Source organism: Cinclus cinclus, chromosome 3 (assembly GCF_963662255.1).
Source record: "Cinclus cinclus chromosome 3, bCinCin1.1, whole genome shotgun sequence".
Classification (NCBI taxonomy): Eukaryota; Metazoa; Chordata; class Aves; order Passeriformes; family Cinclidae; genus Cinclus; species Cinclus cinclus.
Window position 1 is genome coordinate 105,484,129 of NC_085048.1, and position 24,936 is coordinate 105,509,064.

Sequence of the window (24,936 nt, forward strand, 5' to 3'; positions counted from 1 at the left end):
CGGGAGGTGGCCGTGGCCGGGAGGTGGCCGTGGCCGGGAGGTGGCCGTGGCCGGGAGGTGGCCGTGGCCGGGAGGTGGCGCCGCGGCGCCGCTGGCGCTGCCCTGGGCGCGGGGGAACCTCGGGGGCCGAGCCTGGCGGGGCGGGAGGAGGAGCGGCGAGGAGGGGAGGGAGTGAGCGGAGCGGGCAGCGCCGCGGCTCCGTGCCCTGCGTGCGTGCGTGTGTGTGAGAGGAGCGGGCGGGCCGGCGGTATATAGAGGATGTGCCGCCGCATGGCTCGCCCCGGCCGCTGCCGCGCCAGCTCCTTGGGCCAGCGCCAGTGAAGCCTCTCGCCCGGGCAGCCGCCTCCCTGCCCGCTCCAGGCGCCTCCGCCGGCCTCTCTCCCGGGTTTCCGGCGCCCCGGCGTCCCTCCTGCAGCGGCCGCTTCCCGCGGCTTCCCAGCGCCGGGGCAGAGCGAGCGCGTCCATGCGGTGCAGATGGCCGGGGCACAGCCAGGGGTGCACGCTCTGCAGCTCAAGCCCGTCTGCGTCTCGGAAACCCTCAAGAAAGGCGTCAAATTCGTCAAGTGGGACGATGTGAGTAGCCCCCGCTTCCCCCGGCAGGGGCACGGCGGGGTTACGGATCGGTCGGGTGGGAGGGCTCCGGGCCGTGCCCTGCTCGGTGCGGAGGGCAGGTGCGGGGCGGTGCCGGAGGTGTCCCTGCCGTGTGCTGCCCGAGCCGAGCGGCGGTGTTGGACCGGCGGCTGAATGCCGGGCAAACTTTCTCCGAGGGCTCTCCTGCCTAATTGTGCTTGGCCGGTGCGAACTGTGTTGAGCTGGCTGCTTTCGCGAGCGCCTTCCTCTCCCGCCTCCCGTGTTTCAGTGTGCATGTTGCCGCCTCTGTCCTTGTAACATAGTTGTTTCAACCTGTTCTCTCCTTCCATCTCCCGTCTCCTCCTCCCAGCTTGTCCTTTTCCTTCTGGCTCCTGCTCCTCTCGCTGTCTCTCTTGTTCTGGTGGAGTTGTCAAGTCCTGGATGTGTTCTCCCAGGGCTTGCAGTTTGGGTACCCTTGGTCATTTTACTGCCTCCGTAGAAGATACTTTTCTTTCTTGGTTCCTTAGGACACGAGACTTGCCTCAACATCACATCTGCTTTCCCTTGCTGCTTCCCAACCCTTCACGTTTGTATGGCCTCTCGCAGGAAGAGAGTGCTGTTTCCACTTCACCTTTGGTAGAGTGCTGGGATTTTTCTCTTGGCATTCTGGCTATGCCCGGGACAGTGCTGGGGGGTAGGGGGGAGTGAACCAGAAGAGTTGCCTTTTTCAAAGCCTGCAGAGAAGGAAAGCTGGATGAGTCCTCTGCCAGCTTTTGCTCCGGCAGTACAACACACTTTGTTTGTGTCTCAGTTGTGCATGGAGGAGCAGGTGCCCCAGGAAGTCTGTGTGTGAGTGGTGTCTGGAGGCACAGAGGCATCGTGAGACTCAAGCTGTGATACAGAAATGGTTGGGAAAGAAGGCAGGCAGACTGAGTGTCAGGAGAATTGTTGAGAATGGGTTGTTTTCAGAGCTCTTGTGTTTTTGCTGTGAGCTTGGCTGTGCTAAAGACATTCGCAGCAACAGCTGGAGGGACAGCAGCGAGAGAAAAGGAGCAGTTCATATGTAACCACTGCTCTTGGCTTGTTACGTCTCTCTCTTCTGCCATTGCTTGCAGCCTGTCCAGCAGCCAAACTTGTGAGCCTGACCCCTGTAAACCTGTGATAAACACTCTCAAGGAGAGAGAGAACATCAGAAACCAAACAACTTGTGGTGTGAAGTTTTATTTACAGTAATAAGCTAACACATTTTTAAAAGGCTCAGCAAACTGACCTTGTCCGCAGTACCAAACAGTTGCTTGATACAGGTTCTTTATGTTCAGGAACTAGGCTTGAATGACTTGCCTGAGAAAATGTTTTCTTTTGGTTGATGTTTTCCTTAGGATAGGAAAAGGCAGCCTTGTCATTGCAGTTATTGTTTTATTTTTGGTAAGCTACCAAGGAATTTCCGTGTGTATACGCAGAGGTCAAGCTAACAATGATTCGAGTCTCCAGACTGAAGTCCAAGCCCATCAGGCAACAGTTTAAATTATTGGAGTGCTATTTCCCAAATAGTAATTGTGTAGATAGAATTAAAGGATGAAGAGGTGTTCTCTATGCTCAGTGGATGTTCACTGTATAACCTGTCTGTTATAGGCTAGGTGGTAAAAAAAATTAAAATTGTAAACCTAAAGCCTGCAGTAATAAAACATTGCTAAATTCTGGAGAAAGACCTGTATTTTGGGTTAAAGGTATAACTCAGCAGTACACAGGTGCTCCCTGGAATGTGTGACTGAGTTGCGTCCTGTTGTGTTTAGTGAGTGCTTTCATGGGCAGCCTTGTGCAAGTTGATGTCTATTTAGCCACACTGTGATGAAGAACTCTAGCATTAACTCATTGTTGACTGTGCATTGTGTGTATATCTGCATGTTTCCCCCCCTCCTGTCTTGCCTGTAGTGTTCTCAGCTGCCGAAGCCCCAAAAAATCCAGGGTTTCAAGGGAAGGGAGTGTCCTCTGCCACTCTGACCGTATGAAGGCATTCAGACAAGTGCGTGTTCAGTGGTTTTGAAAAGTATTTGCCATTGAGTAGCCATTAACCACTTTGGAGTCTTAGTTTTCTATGAAATTAATCTGATGGAGGGTTTTTAAAAGGATGCTGATGAATGTCAACCTCTGACTCTGATGCAATAGGCATGCACAAACTTACTAGCGAAACAATAGGGTCTAATAAAAAGTAGTGAACTACAACATGTAACTGTAAAACACAATTGACCATAATGAGCACTTTGGCTCTGCTGTGCCACCAGGGCTCTTCAGAACAGCCAGGCTCACACAGTGATGTTTATTATGCACCCGTTCTTGTCACTTAGTGTGTGAGTGGGAGTTGAGTTCTTCCATATCAACTGTGCTCTGGGGCAGCCTTTATCTTCTCCTGGCGTTGTTCTTGTCCCAGTTTAAAGATGCTCCTACTGACTTTCTTTTGCATTTCATGAAGCAGAAGTGGTTGTTATGAATTCTTATGACTTGTACCAAGTTCCAGCCCAAAGCAAAATTTTTCTAGCTGAGCCTTAAACCACTGAGACTTTTTAAATGGGTCTCTTTAAATGGGAGTGCTGGAAGCATTTAAACCAGAGCATGTGAGGCATTTAAGGAATTTCATGTTGTGTAGAGTAACATTAAAGAGAGTGTTTACTAGCTTTGAGAAGGACACTGTGTGGCAAGGTGTGGAGAACAGCCTGACAAAAGCTGTGGTCCTACAGACTTGGAAACCAGTCCATGTATGGACTTCCCATCCTGAACCTCTCGTAGCTCTGCCTGATCAGTAACTGAGGTGCTGATAGCAGATGTGGTGCTGACAATTCACATGAACCCCCTCTCTGAAGAGCAGCACTGAAATCTATGTGTCACCCACGAGCCTCGTCCAGTGCCTGCTGCCCCTGCACTGTGGGGATGATCCAGCTGGAAAGAGAAATGCTGTGCCTGAGCTTGGTGGGAGAGGAGGAGGTCACATCAGCCACTCCAGATCACAGGCAGGCAGGTGGAAGGCTTGGAATTCCATTTCCTCTGCAGACCATCTTCAGTTTCTAAATTGAAAAAACATTAGGATCAATTAAGAAATTCTGGATTTGCCATATTAGTCACTCTTTCATACCTTGGGATTGGATGTAATACTGCTCCCACCATCCAATGCCTAATACACTGTTCACAAATTCCATTTGGGATCAGGGTGTAAAGTACTAAAGTTAAACAGATTATTATTGTCATGTAACTTTGCTTTTCTTTGTGCTGTTTCTGTTGTGTTCTGTAACAGTATTCCAGGTCAGAAAGCAAATTTTAGAATGATTTGTTGCTCTGGGTGTGTAGCTCTGGATTCACAAGGCACTGAGCAGAAATAGCTGCTCCGTAGAATCTGTGGAAGGTAAATGTGGCAGATTGCTTCAGTCTTTTTTATTGCTGTATCTGTGTGTGTGCTTGGTTCAGATGGTAGTTGGCTGAGCTCTTGCTTCCTCGAGTTGTTTCTTGAGTTGAGACTCTATAGCTGATTTTCCCTGACTTCTGGGAGAGCCTGGGTCTCCTGACTGCTAGTCTGGCTTTGAACAGCTGTACTCTTGTATTCCTACAGAGAAGTGAGAGAGGGTGAAGGCTCGGGAAGAACTGGCTTCATCCCTTCTGCTGTGGTGATCCCAGGTTATAGCAGCTCTTCCTGATGAGAGTTTAAAGTGTAATAAATTTAATAAATAATATATTTAATAAGTAAGGTTTACAGTTGAAACTTTTTTTTGATAAGGGGTTAAGCTTAATGTAGCAGCAAGTGTTGCTGGGATGAGAAGGGTAAGGAAACTTGAATATAAAGAGCAACTTCTCCCAGAAATTACCTGTCTCAAGGGCTGCAATCTGCCCTGACTTCTTTGCTTGTTTTTGTCTGGCCTGTAGTGGGAACAAGATAGACATAACTGAGTCTTTAAGTAGCTCAACAGCCAGGGCACAGCTGAGCTGATATTTTCTGAGAGCTGTAATTGGCATACTGTAGCAAGTTAAGATGATGTATGTTCAAAAATAGGTTTGTTTTCATTTCTTGCTTAAAGGCTTTCTTATCTTCCCTAGTGATATATACTTTGCATAAAGATTTTCACTGATCTCTCTGTAGCTCACACTATTTACTTTCATTTTTAAGTTAACTATATTGCTAAAGTGAATTCTACCTAAATTGAGGGCCAGTATTCCAATTTTCTAGCCATATCTTTTATCTAAGCATTGCATTACTGCAGAAAACCTCTGGACAGGTAGCATAGCATAGTGGCTACAGAACTGCCCCAGGTGAGCAGCAAAGTAGAACCCAAATCTTCTTTAATGCCTTTCTCTTAGAGCACTTGGTCTTAGTAAAGCATTTTTGAGCTCAGAGTGAATGCTCTAGAAATTTGCAGGCTTCTTTATCTGTTTAGAATGTTTTAAAAGAACATTATCATGAGTATCCCCTTTACCCTTATAAGTAAACATAACATCAGAGCATCTTTATTCTGGATAAGCTGAGATGAAACAAATAAACGACTTGGAATTTTTCAGAAGTTATTTTAAGTTACTTTTCCCCCCTGCCTCTTTTTGTTTGTTTTTAAACTGTGCACAAGCCTACCACTTGAGTACATTGGTGAGGACATGAAAAATGAGCAATCGTTGTTCTGTGTGTATAAAACTAAAACAATAAGCTGAAGAGTTTATTTTTTTGTGAACACTTTCAGCCTGGAGTGAAGAGGTCAAGTCTGACATTCTGGAGTTCTTGTTGTTTCTTTATTGTTGCTAATCTTTATGTAGTAAACAAGTATCAGCTCTGGGCTGCTTAAAAGTATTTTATCTGAATGACTGTAAGTTGTGGTTTTGGTCTTTTGCAACACAGGAGATGGAATTTACAATTTTTAGGAGTTAATATTTAATAAGTGGGAGAGCCTGAGCTTGGTCAAGTCTGTTGGAAAGCTCTTTATAACTTAAGAGGGGGAAAATAAAATTTGGATCTGCTGCAGATTGGTTAGAAGCCTGCCTGGGAAGATCTGATGTTCACATCATAGATAACATCTGTTAGTGGAGTTTTGGAGCCCTTTGGAGTGCTGGTGGATACATGGGGAAGTGAAAACAAGAAAACTTCTAAATAAATGAGCATTCTTTGGGAAAGGGAAGTTAACTGTGAATTTGGGTTGTGCACTGTGTGCTTTCTTCACTTCAGTGTTTGAATGCTTAAGACTCTTCTGTTGTTTTTTTTTTAAAAAAAACCTGGAGTGAAATAGTTAATGCATAATTTACTATTGCAGTCTATTTCTAACTACGCAGTCTTTGATCTATTATAAAGTAAATGCATTGTAAGCACTCTTTAATTTATTTTCATAAGACCCATTAAATGACAAAATGTTTCCAGTTGTACTGTTGCAGATCCAAAGACCACCAACATTAGATTTTTTAAATCTGTGATTAGGTACCTTGGACCTGATTTTCCGGCTGCAATGCCATACTGTCAGATGTTCAGAATGCCTCCCCAGTGATTTCAGATAAGTTTGAGCTCAGCATCTCTTAAAACTAGAAAATAAAATGTTGAAATATAGTTCCAGTGTTCTCTCAAAATCAAAATGTAGCGTTTATGCTGATGAGCAGACTGGTTTAAGTTACTTTCTCAGCATCACAAGAACTCTCTGCCCGTGGTCAAAATCTTCCTGGTTGGAATTTCACTGCCTTTGCTCTGAAGTTCTCCCTTTATTCTGTCTTTCTTGACTGTTAAGCTTGCAACATTTAAGGACTCATGCAAACAAATGCAGTAAGAGGATCGTTAGCTTGAGTGTGAGGATATGCTGAGAAATGGGTTGGGGTAGGACAGACTTATGTGAAATCCCAGTCAGGGCAGATCTTTGAAACATGAAGTCTTTGATCAGCAGAACGATGATTTCTGTCCTGGGGTGCCATCACTGAAGTCTCTCCAGGGTTTAACAACTCTAATAGTGAAGGATATCTTCTTGCATGTTCCCATTGAAGAAGTGCAATTTCATTTTACAGTTCTGTAAAGATCTATTCCAGTTTTGATTTTTTTTTTTTTTTTGGTCCTTCCAGCAGTCATTTCACCTTCTCCAATGCTTTCTTTTTTGCAGCCTGTTCACTTGTGGCAGATGTGGTTACTCTGCCCTCAGTAAAAGGGGGCATCTTTACCCTTTCAGATTATTTCAGAGATTCACTGCAAGTGGGATGGGGACTCTCTCCCTTTCACTTGTAGTTCAGCTCTCAGCCTGAAGTAGTTCATAGTTCTATTTGTCTGGGTAATCCTGTTTGATTCCAGTCTGAGTACACCCACTGTATTATGGAATTCACAGCTAATATATTTGCTGACCTTGTGGAAACTGGAGTTCTGCTATCCTTTTGCACCTTCTCAGCTTCCCCTAGACCTGGAATTCACCTGATATGAGGAGTGGCAGGAGAGCTCTTTTTAGGGACTGTGCCCACATGTTACACCTTTGATCAACCAGATTTTAGGCCTTTTGGCCAAAATGAAAGAAATATTCAAGAATATTTTGCCTTTGCCAGAAAGAGTCCATATTTCTTAGCTTTGTGTTTCATAGCATTTTGGCAGAAATTTTTGAGAAGATTCAAGCAAGTGAAATAATGATGTGCAAAAGTTTTCAGGTTATATTTGGTGATGTTCAATGCCTCTGGAAATCTGAGGCAAAGCCAGGAAAGAACAGTCAGCCTTAATAAGGCAGTATCATGAGCCTCACTGTCAGAAGAGCTGAGGACAGAGGCTGCTCTGCCTTTTCTTTTTAAATCTGTTGATGTGAATTTTGACTGCAGCTGTTTCTAAGAAACATCATCATTATCTATGTGTGATTTATTAAAACACAAGCTCTTCTGGCTCATCATGGAGTAAAAGGTTCCATCTCATGTACAGCCAGGTCATGGTGGTGCTGTGATATATATGGTCAGAAAGGAGCTAAACCAAAGTTTTCACCCTCTTCACTAATTATCTTTGTATGATCATCTTTACTGGTCAGTAGTAATGAAATGGAGGTGGCACTTTTTGCTCACTGGTGTTGGAGGTAGTCTGAGGGACCCACTCTTAAAATCAAACCTTGAAGCCTTTCCCTGGCAGTCATTTAGTTATGGATTTGTGCATTGGTCCTCTGTGCTTGTGTTCTGCTGTGCCTGGCTGGTAAGGGCTCCCACAGTTCCTTGTGGTACTTTCTGGGCATGAAGTTGAAACCTCTTCATTTAAAAGTATAAACCAAAGAATATTGCTAATGCAGGATCTGAGGTTGGGCAGCCAATTAGGAGGCAACTTAATGGAGTAAGTATAGAACAGCCACATTATTCATTTGAGACTGGAATTGGAGGAAAGTAGAGAATTGGCATTAAGTCAGCAAATAAAAAGGTGGAGGACTTTTAAAGGTGAAATTAAAAGCCCTTCAAGAAAATTATTCTGTTAATCTGAGACTGGTGTGATACACAGCATGCTGGGACAACCAGATTAGGGCCACTCTTTCTTCCAAGGAATTTGCAGGATCAGTTGCCTGGAAAGCAAGTCACTGCTTGGCACCATCCAAGGATGGCATTTAAAAATCCTAATAATATGCAGTCATTTGCACCACTCTCTGGGACATCCTCCTTTTTACTTTTCCTTGACCTCTTCTGATCACAACTGATTTTTGCATTGTCATCTCCTCCCAGACCTTTACCTGCTTGGAAGCATCTCAGGAATCTGGCCTGCTGCTTCATTTGTTGATAGCCAGAGGAATGGATATAGGCTACTCTCCTGCACATTTTAAATGTGCTAATTTCCAAACCCTTCAGCTTTAGAGATGGGCAGCACATTTTGATTGCCTATTTTATTCTCACTTTTGGATCTCACTGAGTTAGGGGAGATAAGGATGTCTGCTCCTGATTTGTTTGTCCTTGAAATTTTGTTTATTTAAATTCTCCTCCCCCTCTATTGTGTCCTGTTCATAATACTTTTCTTTGGAGTTGTGCGTTGTTGGTCAGTCTGCTCAGGAGAGTTATGAGGTCAGCTCTTTGGGTGAGGAAATTGAATTAATGGACTTCAGGATACTCATAAATGACTGCAGGTGTGTCTCATGGGTCATAAACCACAGTCATTCCTTTAATAGTACAATAATGTTTGTAAATAAATGCACCAGACAATCGTGGGTTGAAGCAAATATCTATTTCAGAGCCTTGAACTGCTGCTTTTCTTGAATGTGTATTGCAAAAGGAGTTTTTCAGGAGATTTGTTGATTATTTTCTGCCGTTGCAGAGTAGTAGTAGTAAAAGCAAGAGACCTGTCCCAGGTGACAAAGGACTGTGCTTTTTCTCTGGAGTGGGTAGAAGGACTTGCAGAGCTGACTCAAAAAGGTTATTCCTCTTCCTCCACACCCAGAACAGAGTGTGGCATTTGATGTCAGGGATTTACAAGAGTGATAATTAACTTGTAGAACATATAAAGCATTATGCACATGGTTTTTATTGCTGCTGCTGGCTGTATGGAAGAGTTCTAAGGCACATGTTGCACAAATACACGTGCAGAGTTATTCTCAGATCCTGTAACAGTGTGGGGTTCTCATGTTCATCAGCATGTTAATTGTGCTGTGCCTTATGTCAGAGTAGTAGAGTTAATTAACCCCAAATAAAGTCTCTAAACAGCTTTCTGGAGCAGAGATTCCCAGACTAAAACTCACCCTGTCATGATAAAGTTTCCCTTAGGCCACCTAATAAATATGGAAGTTTCTTTCTCTTCATCTTCTGCTTTCTTGAGTCAGGTTTTAGTCAACATTTCAAAACCTGCATGTACAAAAGTATTAATCTGGTAGCTGTGTGTCTTCAAATACACTTTGGTTTGAAGCAACTGATTTTAAATGATTAACCAGCAATATCAGTTAATCCTGGAGATAACTGCTTTGTGTGTTTCCCATCACTTCCTTCTCTTTCCCCCTAAGCTGTTTATATCTCATCCAAAGGCAGAAGAACACTTAGTCTTTATCTTTCCTCGTTTTTGTGTTTTCATGCTGTATATGGCACTACAAAATAAGGTAAAAAAGGAGAGTTCTATCTTCAGAACAGGGATTTAGTCTCATTTTGAATGGTGGAGGTCTAAGAACCCTTTTTTAGGTGCTTGTGGATACAGACAGATTTCTTCAGAGTCTGATATATTTTAAAACCAGATTTGCAGGTTGCTTCAAACAGTATCCAAATCTCAGGTGTACAAGATTTTAAAAACTAGGAATAAATGGGAGTAAAAATAAGATTCTACAAATTGTGCATGTCTGTTCTCTTAGGGAAGGGCAGTGTTTTAATGAAGGTTTAACTCTGGGAACATTCCCATGGCCCAGCCACAGTTGTTCCCAGCCTCTGAAAACTCCTGTGGCACTTTTTCAGTGTCACTGCACCTCTGGACAGATGCAAAGCCTGGATCTTGCAGTTATAAAAAGGCCTTCTACACTCAGTGAAGGGTTTGATCTTGTATTTCCTTGTAGTGTAGTACTTGCCCTTCAATTTGCATTTCTCTTATGCTGAGATAAAAATATGCTTGATGCCATTTTATTCTTTCACCTTGTTGCCCTGTAGGCTCCTGGCTGGTTCTGGGCCTGTCACTGAGCTCCTTTGGCTCTCAGTTTTTCTCACTGTGAACTGGGAGTAGTTCATCTTCCCTATTTCAGGAATGGCCATTGCTGGGTGTTTGCTGCTATGTCATGAAGGATTGTACTGGTGACATGATACAGATAAGTGTTCTTGCATCAAAAATGACACTTAGAGAAGCTAAGTTTTATTTATTTATAATAGTGTCACTTCGATCAACTCTTGTTGTGCTCATATGATGCACTTAAATATGTTTGATTTAAATTTGAATCTATTGCAGCCCATTTTTTTTCCTCAAAGCAATAGACTGACCTCATACCATTACTGCTTTGGAAATAGGTGAATGTTCAAGCTATAAAATACCTGTAGCACTTCAACAGAAATATAAATCCTTTCTGAGGAGGAACTGTGTGTTTAGCCTGGCTTAGGAAATTGTTCTGTATCCTTGTCTTTTTCCTTTCTGTGCCTCTTCCATAACTTCTGAATTGAGTGTGAAGAATGGGTAGAGGTCTTGAGACAACAGTATCTTTACAGATGTCATGAAAAATAGGAGAGAGAGAGAGAGAGGAAAAAATCCTACTAAGAGCAGGCTGCACTGATGTCAGCTGTTAGGTACCAGGGAACCTTGATGTGAGAGGTGCAGTGAGCTCCCATCTGTGGAAAAGGCTTGGATTAGAGCTTGTGCCTCCTGAGTCAGGCACTGCTGTCAGTCAGAAGACATGAATTTGTAGGTAGCAAAGCTGCCTTGCTCATTGTACTAAGAAATGGGCTTGTTTTTAAATGACCTGGGCTATGGAATGTTACCAGACTAGACAGGTTTTCAACTAGTTTGAAAGTGAGGTGGAATAGATATATTCCCATTACTGAAATTTTCATGGTTTGATTAAAAAAAAGATATTTTAAAAGAATGTTGCTGACAAAAGTCTTAAGGTAAATAATGCTGTTCTGTGTTTTCTAGGCAAATTCAGCCTTTGTAAAAGTAAATTTTGTAGGTATTTAGTGTTGATACCTGAATGTGAAGTGAGATGACGGTGGGCAGTGGACACCTAACTGTAATGCTTTACAGCGTGGGCTCTAGTTTGACATTCAGGGTGTTATACCTCTGACTTCATGTGCTTGGAGCTTTTCTGGGTTAACCCCATGTGTTGACAAGTCTGGAGTTATTTGGTGCTGTCTCCACAGTAGTGGAAATACGTTATGTCAGAAAAATGGAGATGAGGCAGGTGATACTAAATTCTTTCAGTGGCATCTTGCTAGTGATACCTTCAGGGTAATTTCTAGATGTTGCAATTCATTAACATGAATGGCAAAGCAGCTTGTGCGTAATTATGTGTTCTGTGTGCTGACATGGATTTTTTTGTTTGTCCTTTCTTTGCCAGGACTCTACTGTTGTGACTCCAATTATCCTCCGAACAGACCCACAGGGATTTTTCTTCTACTGGACGGATCAAAATAAGGTAAGAGAAAAGCTTCCAGCTCCAGAATGGTTCTTCCTTTTCTGTGGTGTGATGTGCAGTCCTGGCACAGCATTTGATCAGCATTATCTTCCTCTGCTCTTTTGGAGAGCAAAGACAACAGGTCTGTGGCTCATCCCTGGTGCACAAATCTTGGAGACATGGATGGAAGATTGGGTAAATTCCAGCCATGAAGAGGCTGGAATGCCCAGTGAGGTGCATAATTGTCCTGGCAAGGACAGGAAGGATTCATTTGGGATGCTGTTGCGGTTCACTTGCAGCTGCCTTTTGGTTTCTCTTGCCTTCTGCACATTGAGAGTTTTGGCTGTGGTGCATGGCAAGCCTGGATTCCCAGAGGCAATAGCTCCCTTTGAATTCTTCCTTAACAGTCACGTGCTCCCTGGCCATGTCTGGTGGGCCACGTCACCAAGTTCTTCCTAATCTTTGCTGGCCAGTTTCAAAAACATTCCGGTGTGCTGAGCTCACTCCCGTGGCTGGGGAGCAGTTGGGAAAGCTCCTGGCCTGATTCATTGCTGCCCTGTTCCAGTTTCACATCCCTGTCACCACTCAGAACCACCACTGTTGTGTTCCCAGCTGTTGGAGGCCGGAAAGCCAAGGAAACACAGGCAAAGAGGTCAGCACCCTGAGCACTTGGGTGCAGTTTGTTTCATACTCAGGTTTATAGTAGAATATTAGTGTGGCAATTGTTATTGTAAAACACTGTGACGAAACTGGGAATTGAACGATTTTCTCCTTGTTATACAGATGAATTTTCAAGTGTTTATCAAGTGCTTGTGCTGGTTCCCTTGTTGAAAATGGTGTTGAACTTGGTAGTGCTTGAGCTTTGGCCTTGTGCAAGGATCTGCCGAAAAACTGAATGTGTGCTTGTAGCATTCTGGCTGCAGAAAGCTGGTTTACCAGTTGTGTAGCTGTTTTTCAGGAGTTCTTGTTGATTTTATGTTTAGATACCAGGACAAAAATAGCTTGAGGAGATAGCAACCATGAAATGTGCAGGCACATTGAAGAGGCAATTTGCTACTACGTTAGATCGTGTTTATCTTCCTATGTTTGCTTTTGAGAGGAGATGGAGCACGGTTTTGAGTGAGTGCATTTGGAAATCGTATTGTGGAGTTTATAATGAAAATCTTGTCTTTGCCTGTGCTTGTGCAAGGTTGTGGTGGGTAATAGTGAGTTCATCTGTTGGGAGTGCAGAGTTGTTTTAAATTACTGCCCAGAGCAGCCAAGTGAGTGCCCTCAGAAGCTGAAGGCTGTGAGTGATTTACACTGACTGGGTGGCTGTGCCAGGACACAGTGCAGCCTTTTGGCTTGTTCCTTCCCTTGCATAAACTAATTGTATAAGCTAAAAAATAACTATGAACTTTGTGAGAATAAGTGGAAACCCAGTGTTGATTGGAGAGTTTATTTCACTTTTAATGTGTTTGGCACTAAGACCTCCTTCAGTTTCCTACTGTTGTCTGTAAAAACAATGTCTTGAAGCAACTCTGTGAAGAATAGCTATTTATAGAATTGTTGTTCCCATATTCATGAAAAAATGTATTTATAATGCTCAGAGCCTTTTTGTAAAGGTTGGGTGTTTCTGCAAGAGGTTTAAGTGTCAGCTTGATTTTTAAGCTTGCAAATCAAGACTCTGTAAAGAACAAGATGGGTTTTTTCTGGTTAATAATTCACGACAACTAGGTGAAGCTTGTTTCTAAACACCATTCTAGCACTGCCTATTTCAAGAAAGTAGATTTATATATACTGGGTGCTGATAGTGCAAGGACTGGAAAGGAAGTGCAGTTTTCTGTTTTTAGAGTATTTGGGTTCATGTTGATTGTGAAATTGCAAATACATAAAAAAATGAGGTTATATAGGAGATTCTCTTTAATTTCCTTCTCTGTGTGAGAGATGATCCTGTGATGATAGTGGAACTGTGAAGAAATATGAGGACAATACAACCTCTGTATGATCACTTTCTCTCTTTTCCCCAATGTTATTTTTTTAAAGCAGCTGTTTTTGTTGTGGGCAAGGCCTCTATTATTTTCTGTGTGTGGAAAGATAAGCCTTGCTAAACAAAGTGATGAAGTGGGAGAAGCCTGCTGCCAGCTTCCTTGATCAGGCACGTTTTTCTGGGAGCTGACTACAGAAGGTGTGGAGATGAGACCTGAGCAGCAGCCATCTCTCATGCCATTTGTGTGTCCTGTTGCCAGACACTGTGTGAAACAGTAAATCACTGCCCGGGTAATGGTGTGCTGCTTAAAACAGGAATCTGCCTCCTTTGTTTGCTGTTGCCTTATCAGTAAAGTTGTACAAAAATTACATGAATCACTGGGAGGGCAAAACAAAACAGACAGAAAACCACTCCCCTGTGCTATGTTTTTTTATTTAGCTTAGAGAACTGGTGGTTGTAGCCCTTCAGCTTTCCCTGACTCGTTGGCTGGTTGAGGTGCTTCTGGCATGGCTTTCTTGTTCCCTTCCTTTTCTCATTCTTCTTTGTTGCAGGCAAAGGCAAATAAAGTGTAGTGTCTGTCTAGCAGTGGGTCTGGACAGTCTTTGGGATTGCTGTTGGTCTAGTCAGAGCCCAAAGTTCTAGTGAAGATGCTTGTGGAGAGCAGCCCTCCCGCAGTGTCACGGACCCCATGTTGTAGCTCTTGGTGAGCTGGTGATGCTCACAGAGTTTGCAGTGAGTGAGCGAGTCTGGGTAAGCTGCAGTCAAGCAGATGAGGGTCCAAAAGGCTGCTGAGGGTCAAGTTTTATATACGTGACTAGTGTGCACTGTTCACTTGCTTTCCCTTGTAGCTTTCTGATAAATAAGTTAGTACTGGTTTCCAGTTTAGTCTCAGCAGCTCTGTGCCCCTCATAAACAATCCAAGATCTGTAGTTTCTGCCCCATGGAGATCCTTTCCACTTTGGATATGTTCTGTGTGAAAGACAATTTCAATTGGGTGGCAATTTTTGTGGTGTGAAGGTCTGTTAAGTATTTTCATTTAAGCTCCAGTCTTGCAGTTAGGTAAGACCCATGTGGTATCCTGCATCATTGCTGTCATCAGTAAGGGTAATCCTCCAAAATCAAGGCATCCACAGCATTTCCTTATTTTCTGCTAACAGCAAGAACATTTGATACCTTTTGTTTTGAACAGATGGCAGGACAGCTTTCTGATGCTAATTCTATTTTTCAGTATGAAATTCTTTTGTTGCTGAAGATTCTGGAACATTTCCTTCTTCATCTGTATGCGGAATGTTGGCTCATTCCATATTGCTACTTGACTGATTCTCAACATGGGCTTTAAAAAGAAAAATTAATTAATGTGACAAGCTTATGTCTGTTACTTACCTTATTGTTTAGGTAATGTTTCTTAACTACAGCAAATCCAGACAATATTCATTGTGGTGTTGTATTTTTATGACCTAACTAAAACATAACTCATTTTTTTTTAATGTGTAATGCCATTTCTTCTATTTGTTCTTATTCTAGTCATGAGCATGGAAGACAGATAAATCTAAATTTAACCAGGTGAAGAGAGTCTGCTAGAGTAAAAAGGAGTGATAATCAAAAGCATTTCTCAGGAGATGAGCAGAGGCTGGAAGCATTTGGTGTTTTTAGCCCATCTAGCAAAGCAAAGCTAGACAAAGACTGAGTTCTGTCTATGGATAAATATATTAATGGATGCATAGGCAGACTAGGAAGAGAAAAAGGTATTGTCAGGCAGTTTGTGTGTTATTATTCCTGCATCCTTTGTCTGGAAGTTGTTATGCCATCAAAACAATGTTGGGAGAAGGCACTTAGCCATTGACTCTGAAATCTAACACTGTGCAAGAAAAGGAGGGAAAGAAAGCAAGCAGATAATTGCTTTTGTGGTGGATCCATTTAGGGGTTTAAAAGTCTGAGGATGGTTAATATGCTGTCCTCTCACTAGCACGTACTGATTTATTCCCATTTGTTTGAAAAGCTGGGCAACAGCATGGCATGACACAGAGGATGCAAACCTAGTCTCATCTACTGCACCATGAAAAGATATAACAGTCTGTGTTGTGAAACTCAACATAAGTGCCAAGTTCCTGGGAGTCAGCAGCCATCTCCAGTGCCTATTGTAAACAGATGATGATCCTGTTTGTCCAGAGGAAGTGTTTGTTGAGAAGCTACTGCGGGTGCTGATACTTTGTGGGAGAGGATGTGAGGCTGGAGCTTCCCTTGTTGGCCCTTTGCAGTTTGAGCAGCAGGACAGCCCAGCCAAGGGCTTTAGCTACGGGGAAATCCAGGTGTACATGGCACATACCTACCTCAGGATTTAAGTGTGTTTGAGGGAAAATGGGGTGGTGAAGCCACAGAAATAGTCCTGCCAGGCTGAGGGTATCTCAAGGCAGAGAGACTCTGGGTATACAGTTTTTTAATGGCAGTTTTGTGGTTTTCAAGAGAAAAAGTATAAGACTAACAGGAGCCTGTTTCCATGTGTGAACATCACTGGCAGAACTGGTGCCAGCATGCTGCAGCTTAGCCACATGATATGAGCTTGATACAAGAGCCTGGAGCAATAATCCTGTGCCTTGAGCTGCAGCTCTCTTGTGCCATCAGAGCGCATGAAGTGGTTCCTTATGATAAAAGGTGAGAGGAATTATCTGACTTGCAAAGTCCTTACCCTTCTTGTGTGCTGATGTAATCCTGAGTTCCTCTGGGCCTGAAAAACCCTGCACAGATGACAGAGGCAATGTGGGAAGTGGAGCCTGAGGATGAGGGCTGTAGGTAGGATTCAGGAGGATTAGGTTTGGCTTCAGCATGTTTGTAATTTCTGTTACAATCCCATTGCCCTCATCCAAATGGAAGATGATGTGGCATTTTTCCAGCTGCTGGGCATTTGGCCTGTTATGAAAGAGTTCTTTTGTGTCTCTTGAAGCAGGGTTTAAAACAATTGGACCAGTATTTGTATTGCCCTATGTGTCAAAAATGTTGGCATTGCATCTATATATGCTTTGCAGTACATTTGACAAGCATACAATCAAGACTGAAGTCAATATATCAATATTTAAAATACACCTAGTAATTTAATGAGAATGCAATATTTGCTAGTACCAGGTTTAAAAATACCTGCTCCAAATCTCAACTGTTTGGCTTAATTTATTCAAGAGCAAGGTTACTCAGTCCTGCTTCTTAGCACTGAAAACATCCAGGAAGTGTATCAGTAAACATGTATTTGCACATCTCTCTCTGGCATGTAAACAGAAGAAAGCTAAATAACTTAAACCCTTAAACTTGAGACTGTAAATGGGATTAATTGAATGAGAAAAGAAATAATGCATATGTGTCCTTATAAAGGAGTATTTTAATGAGTGCAGTGAAAATCTCACTTTTTTTGCTCTTTCTTGTAGCATCCTTAGCATTTCGCCAATCACCATTCCTTTCTGTTAATTCAGTTTCATGATGAGTGTTGGATGCATGGGCCTCTATCATGTTTTGCTGTATGAGATGATTTGTCTTTGCTTTAGCTGTAGAACACAGGAGCTGGAATTACTTGAGTCCATGTCCCAGCATTCTACCAGACATGAGTGAGCCTTGTGGAGGGTTTTTTGTTGTTGCTTTTTTAAAAAAAAACGGTGAGGTGCCTTGTATTCTCAGTGTTCTACTACTCTACTATTTCTGAGGCTTTTCCATGGGCTTCTGTGAAAACAAAAAAACTCTGATTTGCATCTGTGCCTTCTCCCGTGTCAGATGGGCACAAGGGGAAATAATACTGAAACTGGGAATGTTTTTTATCCATAGGAGACTTTTGATATCAGATCATAATCCTTTCCTACTGAGGGGAAAGTAAAATTGATTAGTGAATGGGGTTGCTCTAAACTTTCTCCATTCCTGCATGTGTGAACTGAGTGTGAAGCTAAAAGTAGATTGTCCCTGGTTTTCAAGAGCAGGGGTTGCTTGTTGTATTTCAGTTGGAAATTTAAGGATAAGGTATTTCAGGTTCTGGAAGGTAGAAATGGTTCTGTGGAGGTGCTGCTAATCTTCTCACTGGAAATGTGAATGAGGACTTCCCTGGGGCAAGGAGTTGTGGTGATGTGAGATTTTGCTTCTTAATGATGCTGGAAATTGGGAGTGAACCTGAAGCAGACAGTGAAATAATAGTGATAGCACAGCAAATAATCTGGGTTTTGCAGTCTTTGTGATTCATAAATTTAGGTGTTACATCAGGAGGCACCATGGTGGCATTTGGAACTTGAGAACAGCTCATATTTTTTTCCCAACATCTTAAAAATTGGCATGTGAATGGAATAAAAGAAGACAGGGAAAGAGGCTGGGAATTGCCACAGACAGTCAAAATGGGAGGAAATATTTCATGGAGGTCAGCTTCCCATCAGGCTGCCAATTTAAAGGAAATCTCTCTGCTTTCAAAACATGGAAATTGTTCAAGGCCCATTAGGGAAATGGTATTGCATCAAACACAAATCTCTAATAAGCCTTTCCCACTGCTAAAATATCTCCTTTCTTGTGAGGGAGGCGGGAATAGAAAATGAGGTGCTGGGTTTAATCCACAACACAGGCCCAGTTGCTGAAGTGAAGGAGCCAAAGAACCTCAGACAGTGAGGATGACTCTGAAGTCAGCCAAATTTATGTGCTACTGAGTTCTCGGGCACTGAGAAGTGTCCTAACATTTTATTTCATGTGAGAATATTATCCTTGCTGTCTGTTGAACATGGGTTGTGGCTTTTTTGTAAAGATGAGATTGTAGGTTGTCTTTTGTTTAAAAGGACTGTGACTTTGGAAGCTTTGGCTGTAGATGGATGCAAATGTCTAATGTTATAAAAAAATTGGAAGCTTGAATTTTTATGCAAGGTATTATGATCTGTCAGCTGGAGACTGTTTTGCTGTTGCAATTTTCAATTTAAATATCTTGGTGAAGAAGGCTTGTGTCCAAGTTGACCAGCATCCCCTCAAGTGCCTTCCTGGGCTGGTGTCTGTTTTCTAGCTGAGCAGGGCTTGCAGTAAACAGAGCCACTGGTGTGCCATAAACCAGCCTGCAGTTTCTTTTTTGCCTTCTTAATTAAAAAAAAAAAAAATCTCTTGTGTTTGTGCCTGCAGCTTGTACATCGATTTAGTTGAATGTGCAGCATCAGCTTTGCTGACTGACCTATTATTAGCATAGTTAAAAAATTGGCTCCTGGCACATCAGCTTTCCTGATCTTTGGAAGGAAGGATAGCTGATCTCCTGGTGTGCCTGTTGTATTGACTTCTCCCTAATGCTTCACATCCTGGCTGTTTCTTCTCCCTGTTATGCTTTCTGGGCTTTTTTTTTTTTAATCTCTCTCAGCTGTGTAAGAGAGAGTGCTCCAAAAATAATCACCTTTAAATAAGATATAGTCTGTCTGCATACATGCAATCTTCCTGTGTGAACATATGCACTCCCCTACTAATCAGTGCTATGGGATAAATATGTTAGAAATTTGGGCCTTTTTTGATTTAAAGAGTTTGAAAGATGCTCTTGAAATACAAGTGAGTGGCAATAAATGTCAGTTTTTCACTAATTATTGCCTTATTTACCTTAAGGCTTTTTTCCACTAAAAAAAATGGACTTGACCCTGCTTCCCTCTCCTGCCTGCTCCTAATAATTCTGGTGTTTTACACACTCTGCATGCCTCCAGCTGGCATCACACAGGGCAGAAATGCCCTGGCCTGGATGTTCAGTGGTAACAATGCACTCCATTGTACTAGACTGCCTTCCTCTTTGGTTTGGTGTTACTGTGTAAGGACAGAAGGCACTCTTGTAGCTTCCTTTCCTAGGGAATCATCTTACCCACTGTCTTTTTTTTTTTTTTTTAAGACAGGCTTGTATTAACCTGGCATTGGGAAAACACATTAACAGCTTTAAATGCTACAAATTATAAGAGTTTTAAGTTCACTGTGTCTGTTATTTTTGAATAATTCTAACTGTACAGATGCTTCTTGCACTGCCAGTCTCCTGCAAATATTCTGCTGGATTGGAAGGTATGTAAAATCCACGGGCAGATTCCTGTGTTTTTGTGCTGCTGTATCTCCTTGCCAGGCATCAGTTGTGCTACTGAATCTCTGAGCAAGCTATGGAGGGTGTCAAATCCCCAGAAGAGGGGAGACTGTCTCCTGGCTGTGGCTTGTGCTATGTGTGCTGCCAGCAGCAAACCTCCTGTCTTGCATTTCCACGGTTAGGGCTCTATACCAGGCAGGAAGTGAGAATTCATCTTCATCACTACTCCCAGTCAATCTTTGCACGTAGGCATGTTCAGCAGTGTAACTTCCTGATTCCCATCCTTTACTTGTGAACAGAAAACCCAATAGCAGGGACATGTTCTCATCTCTGAGACCCAGTTTGTGATGTCGTAGCTCTCTGCTGAGTTGTTCCTCCTCCACTCCGTGTGGGCAAGGAGCAGGGGCTGCCATGTAGAGGATGTAGATTTGTCTTCATTTCTATCCCAGGAACATTTCCAGTGTCTGTATTTTTATTGTGAAGGCTGGCCCATGCCTTTATCCAAGGTGTGCTCTGCATCATGCCAGAGGAACAGGGTGTTCTGTTGTCCCAGAGAACTATTGGTGGCTGGATAATGTCTGTGAATCCTGACTCCCTGGGGTATGTCAGACACTCAGCTGCCCAATTATCCCAATGCAATTGGGGGTATATATAGCCCTGGTATTTTAAGGCTGTGCTCACATCAAAAGTGAAATTCTACCCCCGTGCCACATCCCGAAGAGCTCTTGTGCTCTCCGAGGCTGGGGATTTCCAGCATCTCCCCCTGATCCCGAGGCTGGTCACAGTGTGCCTGTGAAGCTTTACTGAGCCTTTTGCCTCTGCCTGTGCAGACACCATTGGGGTGTGACATCCCTGGCTGCCCTTGGACTGGGGTGTGACATCCCTGACTGCTCCAGGTGACAGAGCCTGTCCCAAAGCTGGAGAGCTCCATGGGCTGGGAGCTGTTTCAGGTTCTGTTTATTGACAGCCAGCTCACCACTGACTGAGGTGAACAAACTGTCGGAGTATTAATGTGGTTACTGCAGAGTTATTTGTCACTTCAGGGGCCTATGGATAATTTGGACAGGTGCTTCACTACCCAGGGAGCTGGTTATCTCTGACTGATAAACAGCAGTATGTGCTGTAATGACAATCATGATGAAAATATTGATTAGCAGGGTAGAGCTGCTTGGTACTGAGTGATGTTTGTTGAAGCCTTGTCAAGACAGTAATGAAATTCTAAAGGAAGCTCTTTTTCTTTAATTCTAGCTGCCCTGTGTTTACCCAGGACAGTTAGACATTGGGCCTTAGTTAATAAAACATTATGAAGTGGAACACCAATGCTTGGAAGTTAGAAATACAGCCCAAAATCAAGGTAGTTTATCTTGGGACTGTCAACTTTGACACTAGGACATTTAAAAAATTCTCTGTATTGAAGGCAACTTTTAGAACAATACAGTGACGGGTTTATTCTTTAATTTGCCTAAAAATACAGATAAGTAAAATAAAGCTGGGTTTTCTGCTTTGAATCCAGATGTGCTTGCTAACTAGTAAAATAAGCATAGGGCCATGCTGTTCATGGAGAAAATCCTTCTCAGCTGGGGTAACACACCACAGTAGAGGACCAGGCTGAATAATTTCATATCATAAATGCTTTCCCTCACACAGGAAAATACCTGGTTATGATGATTGTGGAATTTGAAGATAGAGGAACTTTGCCTCTCAGTTTCTTGCTCAAGGCTTTTCCCCTGAAGCTGAGTTTTCTTAGGTGCAGATCCTCAATTGCTCTTTACTTTAAAAAAAGCATTTCCTTAAAAGCAATGTCATTTGTTATAATGCTCTGAAGGTCCATAATTCACTGAGGTGTTTGAGTAACTGGCGCTTGGCAGCACAGGAAAATGCTTTAGCAGCTGCTATAAGTGCTATGTGTCTGTTAGTGTGCTGTGAAAATTGTGTTCAGAGGAGCTCAGCAGGTAGTGCCCTTTCTGTGGGTGCACAGTTCATCACCACACTGCAGTGTTTGGCTTTGGGTTGGCTGGAAAATACTTGTTGCAGAGCAAGCTGGATTATTGACATAAAATGCTACCAATAAGTGTCATAGTTCAAAATTATCTCAGCTAAATCTGTGGCTTTGCATCATTCCCTGTTGCAGGCACCTGAAGACACAAATCTACAGACACTTTTGCCAGTGAAAATTGCTTGGAAGAGTCTGTCAGATGCTGCAGTAGGACTCTTGGAGCATAATGATGCCATAGATGCTAGATGGATGAGGTGGAAAGCTCCCCTCCTTAGACTTGCATGCAGGATGCTCTAAAATATGGAGAACCCAGTTTGAAGAGTGGCTTTTCTCCTGCCAGAAGGAGAATTTTTCAGTGCACTGACTGCTAGTTTAGCTTGTCCCTGACAACTCATACCAGTATCTTTTGCATACCTGTGTGTTGCATACCCAGATTTAGATCCCTCTTTCACATGATTTGGACTTTCAGTCAATGTTTCTACTGACGTGAGGGAGCCAGGAGGGAGGTACAGGTAAGGTAAAGAAAGCTGGAGGTCAGCTCAGCTGTTCTGACTGGCAGACTGAAATATTTGTACTTTCCTCCATAGTGTGCCTGCATTTCACCAAATTGTTTAAGCTTTTTAGCCTTTGTTTAAAGGGGGTCCTAGAAATTGGGGGTCCTTCTTCCTCTTTGCTCTTCCTGCCTCAAATGCCGCTTCATAGCTCTGTCTGGAGTGATATCCAAGTTTACTGGGCATGTCTTGTGTCCTCATGCAGGAATTTTGTCAGTGCCAAAGGATGGCTTTTGGCTTTTGTTTAATTTCTGGAGTTGCTGTACAGTGCACATGGACTGTGCCACTCTGTGTTCATGTTAGGATAAAACAGCTCTTCACAAATTGCCTTCAGAATAGGTTTAAAATGTGGCAGACTTGGATATGGTTGGACTGGCAATTGCAAATGTAACTGTGTATAGCATGTCACTTGGTGTCACCTTCTTTAGAGTGCTTAGACACATGGATAATATTGTAGCTAAAAATATGGGCCTGAAAATGACAATGTAAGGCTCCTACTAGCGAAGAATGCAGGAATTTAGCCCCAGCCATTACTTCAAATCCTTTGGATTTATGCTGGTACTTGGTCATAGCTGCTCACCAACTTCCCTGGATTTCTGCCAGGAAGATGGCTAATGGAGCAATCTTTTTATGATCTGTTTAGCTAAATGGCTGTAATAATGTGGTGTATTAGAGTAACAGATGCTGTTGACCATCTTGCAGTAGATCAAAGTTTGCATATACAGGAACTATGCACTTCCTTTCAGAGTCATGCATATAATCTCTAACTTCTCATTTGTTGCCATGGTATTATATTATCAGAACAATGAGAAACAGAAGTGGTGATTTTAATGAACCAAGTTAAAAGTGCCAGTCTGCAGTAGTCTCAGCTCAGAGCCTAAGGAATGATTCTTGGGTGCCACTAGTAGCACAAGTAGCACAGCTCTGTAGGTGGCTGTCAGACACTGGTGGCATCTGAGGATTTCCAAGGCTTGAAATACAAATCCAAACTTGCTAAAACTGTCCTGTGTCATGAGACTTGGAGACATGTTTGGCTCATGTTGCTGTTGCAATTTTGTGACCTTGGACTGTGGCCCTTGAAGGACAGATGGGCAACACCTGGAGCTTGCATTTGCATCCCAGGATTCACAGGCTTGACTCATTCAGCTTAACTGGCCTGTGCAGAGTGTGATGGTGGCTGGCAGGTCACTCCCCTTCTGATTCCACAGTGGGCTTGGAGAGAAAAGGGAGAGATGGGAGGGAAGCATCCAGCTGGTGGCACTGACTAGACTTGCTTCTGGAAACCTTAGAACAAAATACTTGAGTTTTGATGTTGTATAAATTGTGATTGACCAGTGTGAGATCCCTCAGGATCTGGAGAGACTTGAGCTCCCATCTCCCTCTGCCTGATTCAAAAGTGTGTTTTGAAGCATGTCCATATCTGAGATTTAAACTGAGGCGTTTCAACCACATATTAATTTTGTACATTTGAATTTAATCTGCATGGTGATGACACCAACATGAGGATAATCTCTGAATCATGAGGGTGTTTTAAATTAACAGTAAATTCTCTGGAGACTAAAAAATGTCAGTTATATGGGTATAGCTTGAAGAGTAAGTTCTATGGGAGTATATTATACATAATCTTCATGGACTGTTTTGGAAATTGTAAAATCTAGTCCATCCATGTATTATCTAGTGGCATTAGATAAGTTGTGTAATTGGCTTGGCTTTATGTTGGGAATATAGCCTGCTGGGTGATCTAAATGTTCATATATTGATGTGATTAACTTCGGTACAAATGATTTACAGAATTAACCTGAGAATGTTGAGCAAGCTGCTATGGCCTAATAGAATTATATGCTAAAAAAAAATAAAAGCATCATTTCAAGTCAAAGACTCAAACTGAAAGGGTGGATTTGTCTACCACTGCAGGTCTAGTGGATGTAGGATGCAAAGTTTGTATCATCTGAGAAAGGAATTGCTGAATGAAAGCTCCACTGGCTTTTATCTGCCTTTACCTGTGGAGGTAAAGAGCTTTCCTTTGGCTGCCTGGGCAATGAAAGAGTTCATAAATGCCCTTCACATGTGTGGAGTTCAAGTGAATTTACCAGGCATGTCTTGCTGTGTGAGTGTCAAGGACAAGGGACCAGGCTTTTGTAGCTCAGTCTCTAGGAAATGTCAAAACCCAGATATACTCCCTTGATGTCGCAGCTGGGTTTTTACAGTGTTTTTTAGTACTTGATTATGTAGGTGTATATCAAATTAAATAGGCTAACTTGTGCAATCAGACTCATTACTCTGAGCTAAGGAATGGAATGCTTTTGGAAATCTTCACTGTCATGTTTGACTTCAGTCATAGTCACAGGGAGTAGGAATAGACATTAGTATATGCTTATTGTCATGTAAGGAGAATGAGCAGTTCTGGTTTAAATCCAAATTTACTTGGATTTTGTTGAAGACAAATAATGATGTTATTTTTATCTACATCTGTACTTTACCCCATACTGATCAGTCGAGGTGACAATCCAGTACTGTAACCTGAATTTGCCAGAATATGCAAGCCATATTGTGTGGATTAATAAATTTATGTTCTGTTGACTTTAGAGATCAGTTGTACCTCTTGTGTTTAAATGTGCCTGGAGTAATTTTATTTTTTTGCCCCCCCCCCCCCCCCCCCCCCCCGAGCTTGTCTAAAAGGAGATTTTGGAGTTTTAAATGTGTCACAAACAGATCTCTGTATGTGCTTAAGTTTTTTGTTTTTCTCCACCCCCCCCCCCCCCCCCCCCCCCCCGCTGCCATCCTCAGCTCCCAAGAAGTTAATGTAG

General features: G+C 42.7%; 1 protein-coding gene across 1 annotated transcript in view; it reads left to right on the plus strand.

Annotated features, from left to right (window-relative positions):
• Positions 1-474: 474 nt before the first annotated feature.
• PLCB1 (phospholipase C beta 1) overlaps positions 475-24,936 on the plus strand; it is a 335,098-nt gene continuing 310,636 nt past the window's right edge. Inside the window, exons 1-2 of the mRNA XM_062490621.1 lie at positions 475-573; positions 11,520-11,597. Coding sequence (XP_062346605.1) covers positions 475-573; positions 11,520-11,597 — 177 coding nt within the window. The remainder of the gene's footprint in view (positions 574-11,519; positions 11,598-24,936) is intronic.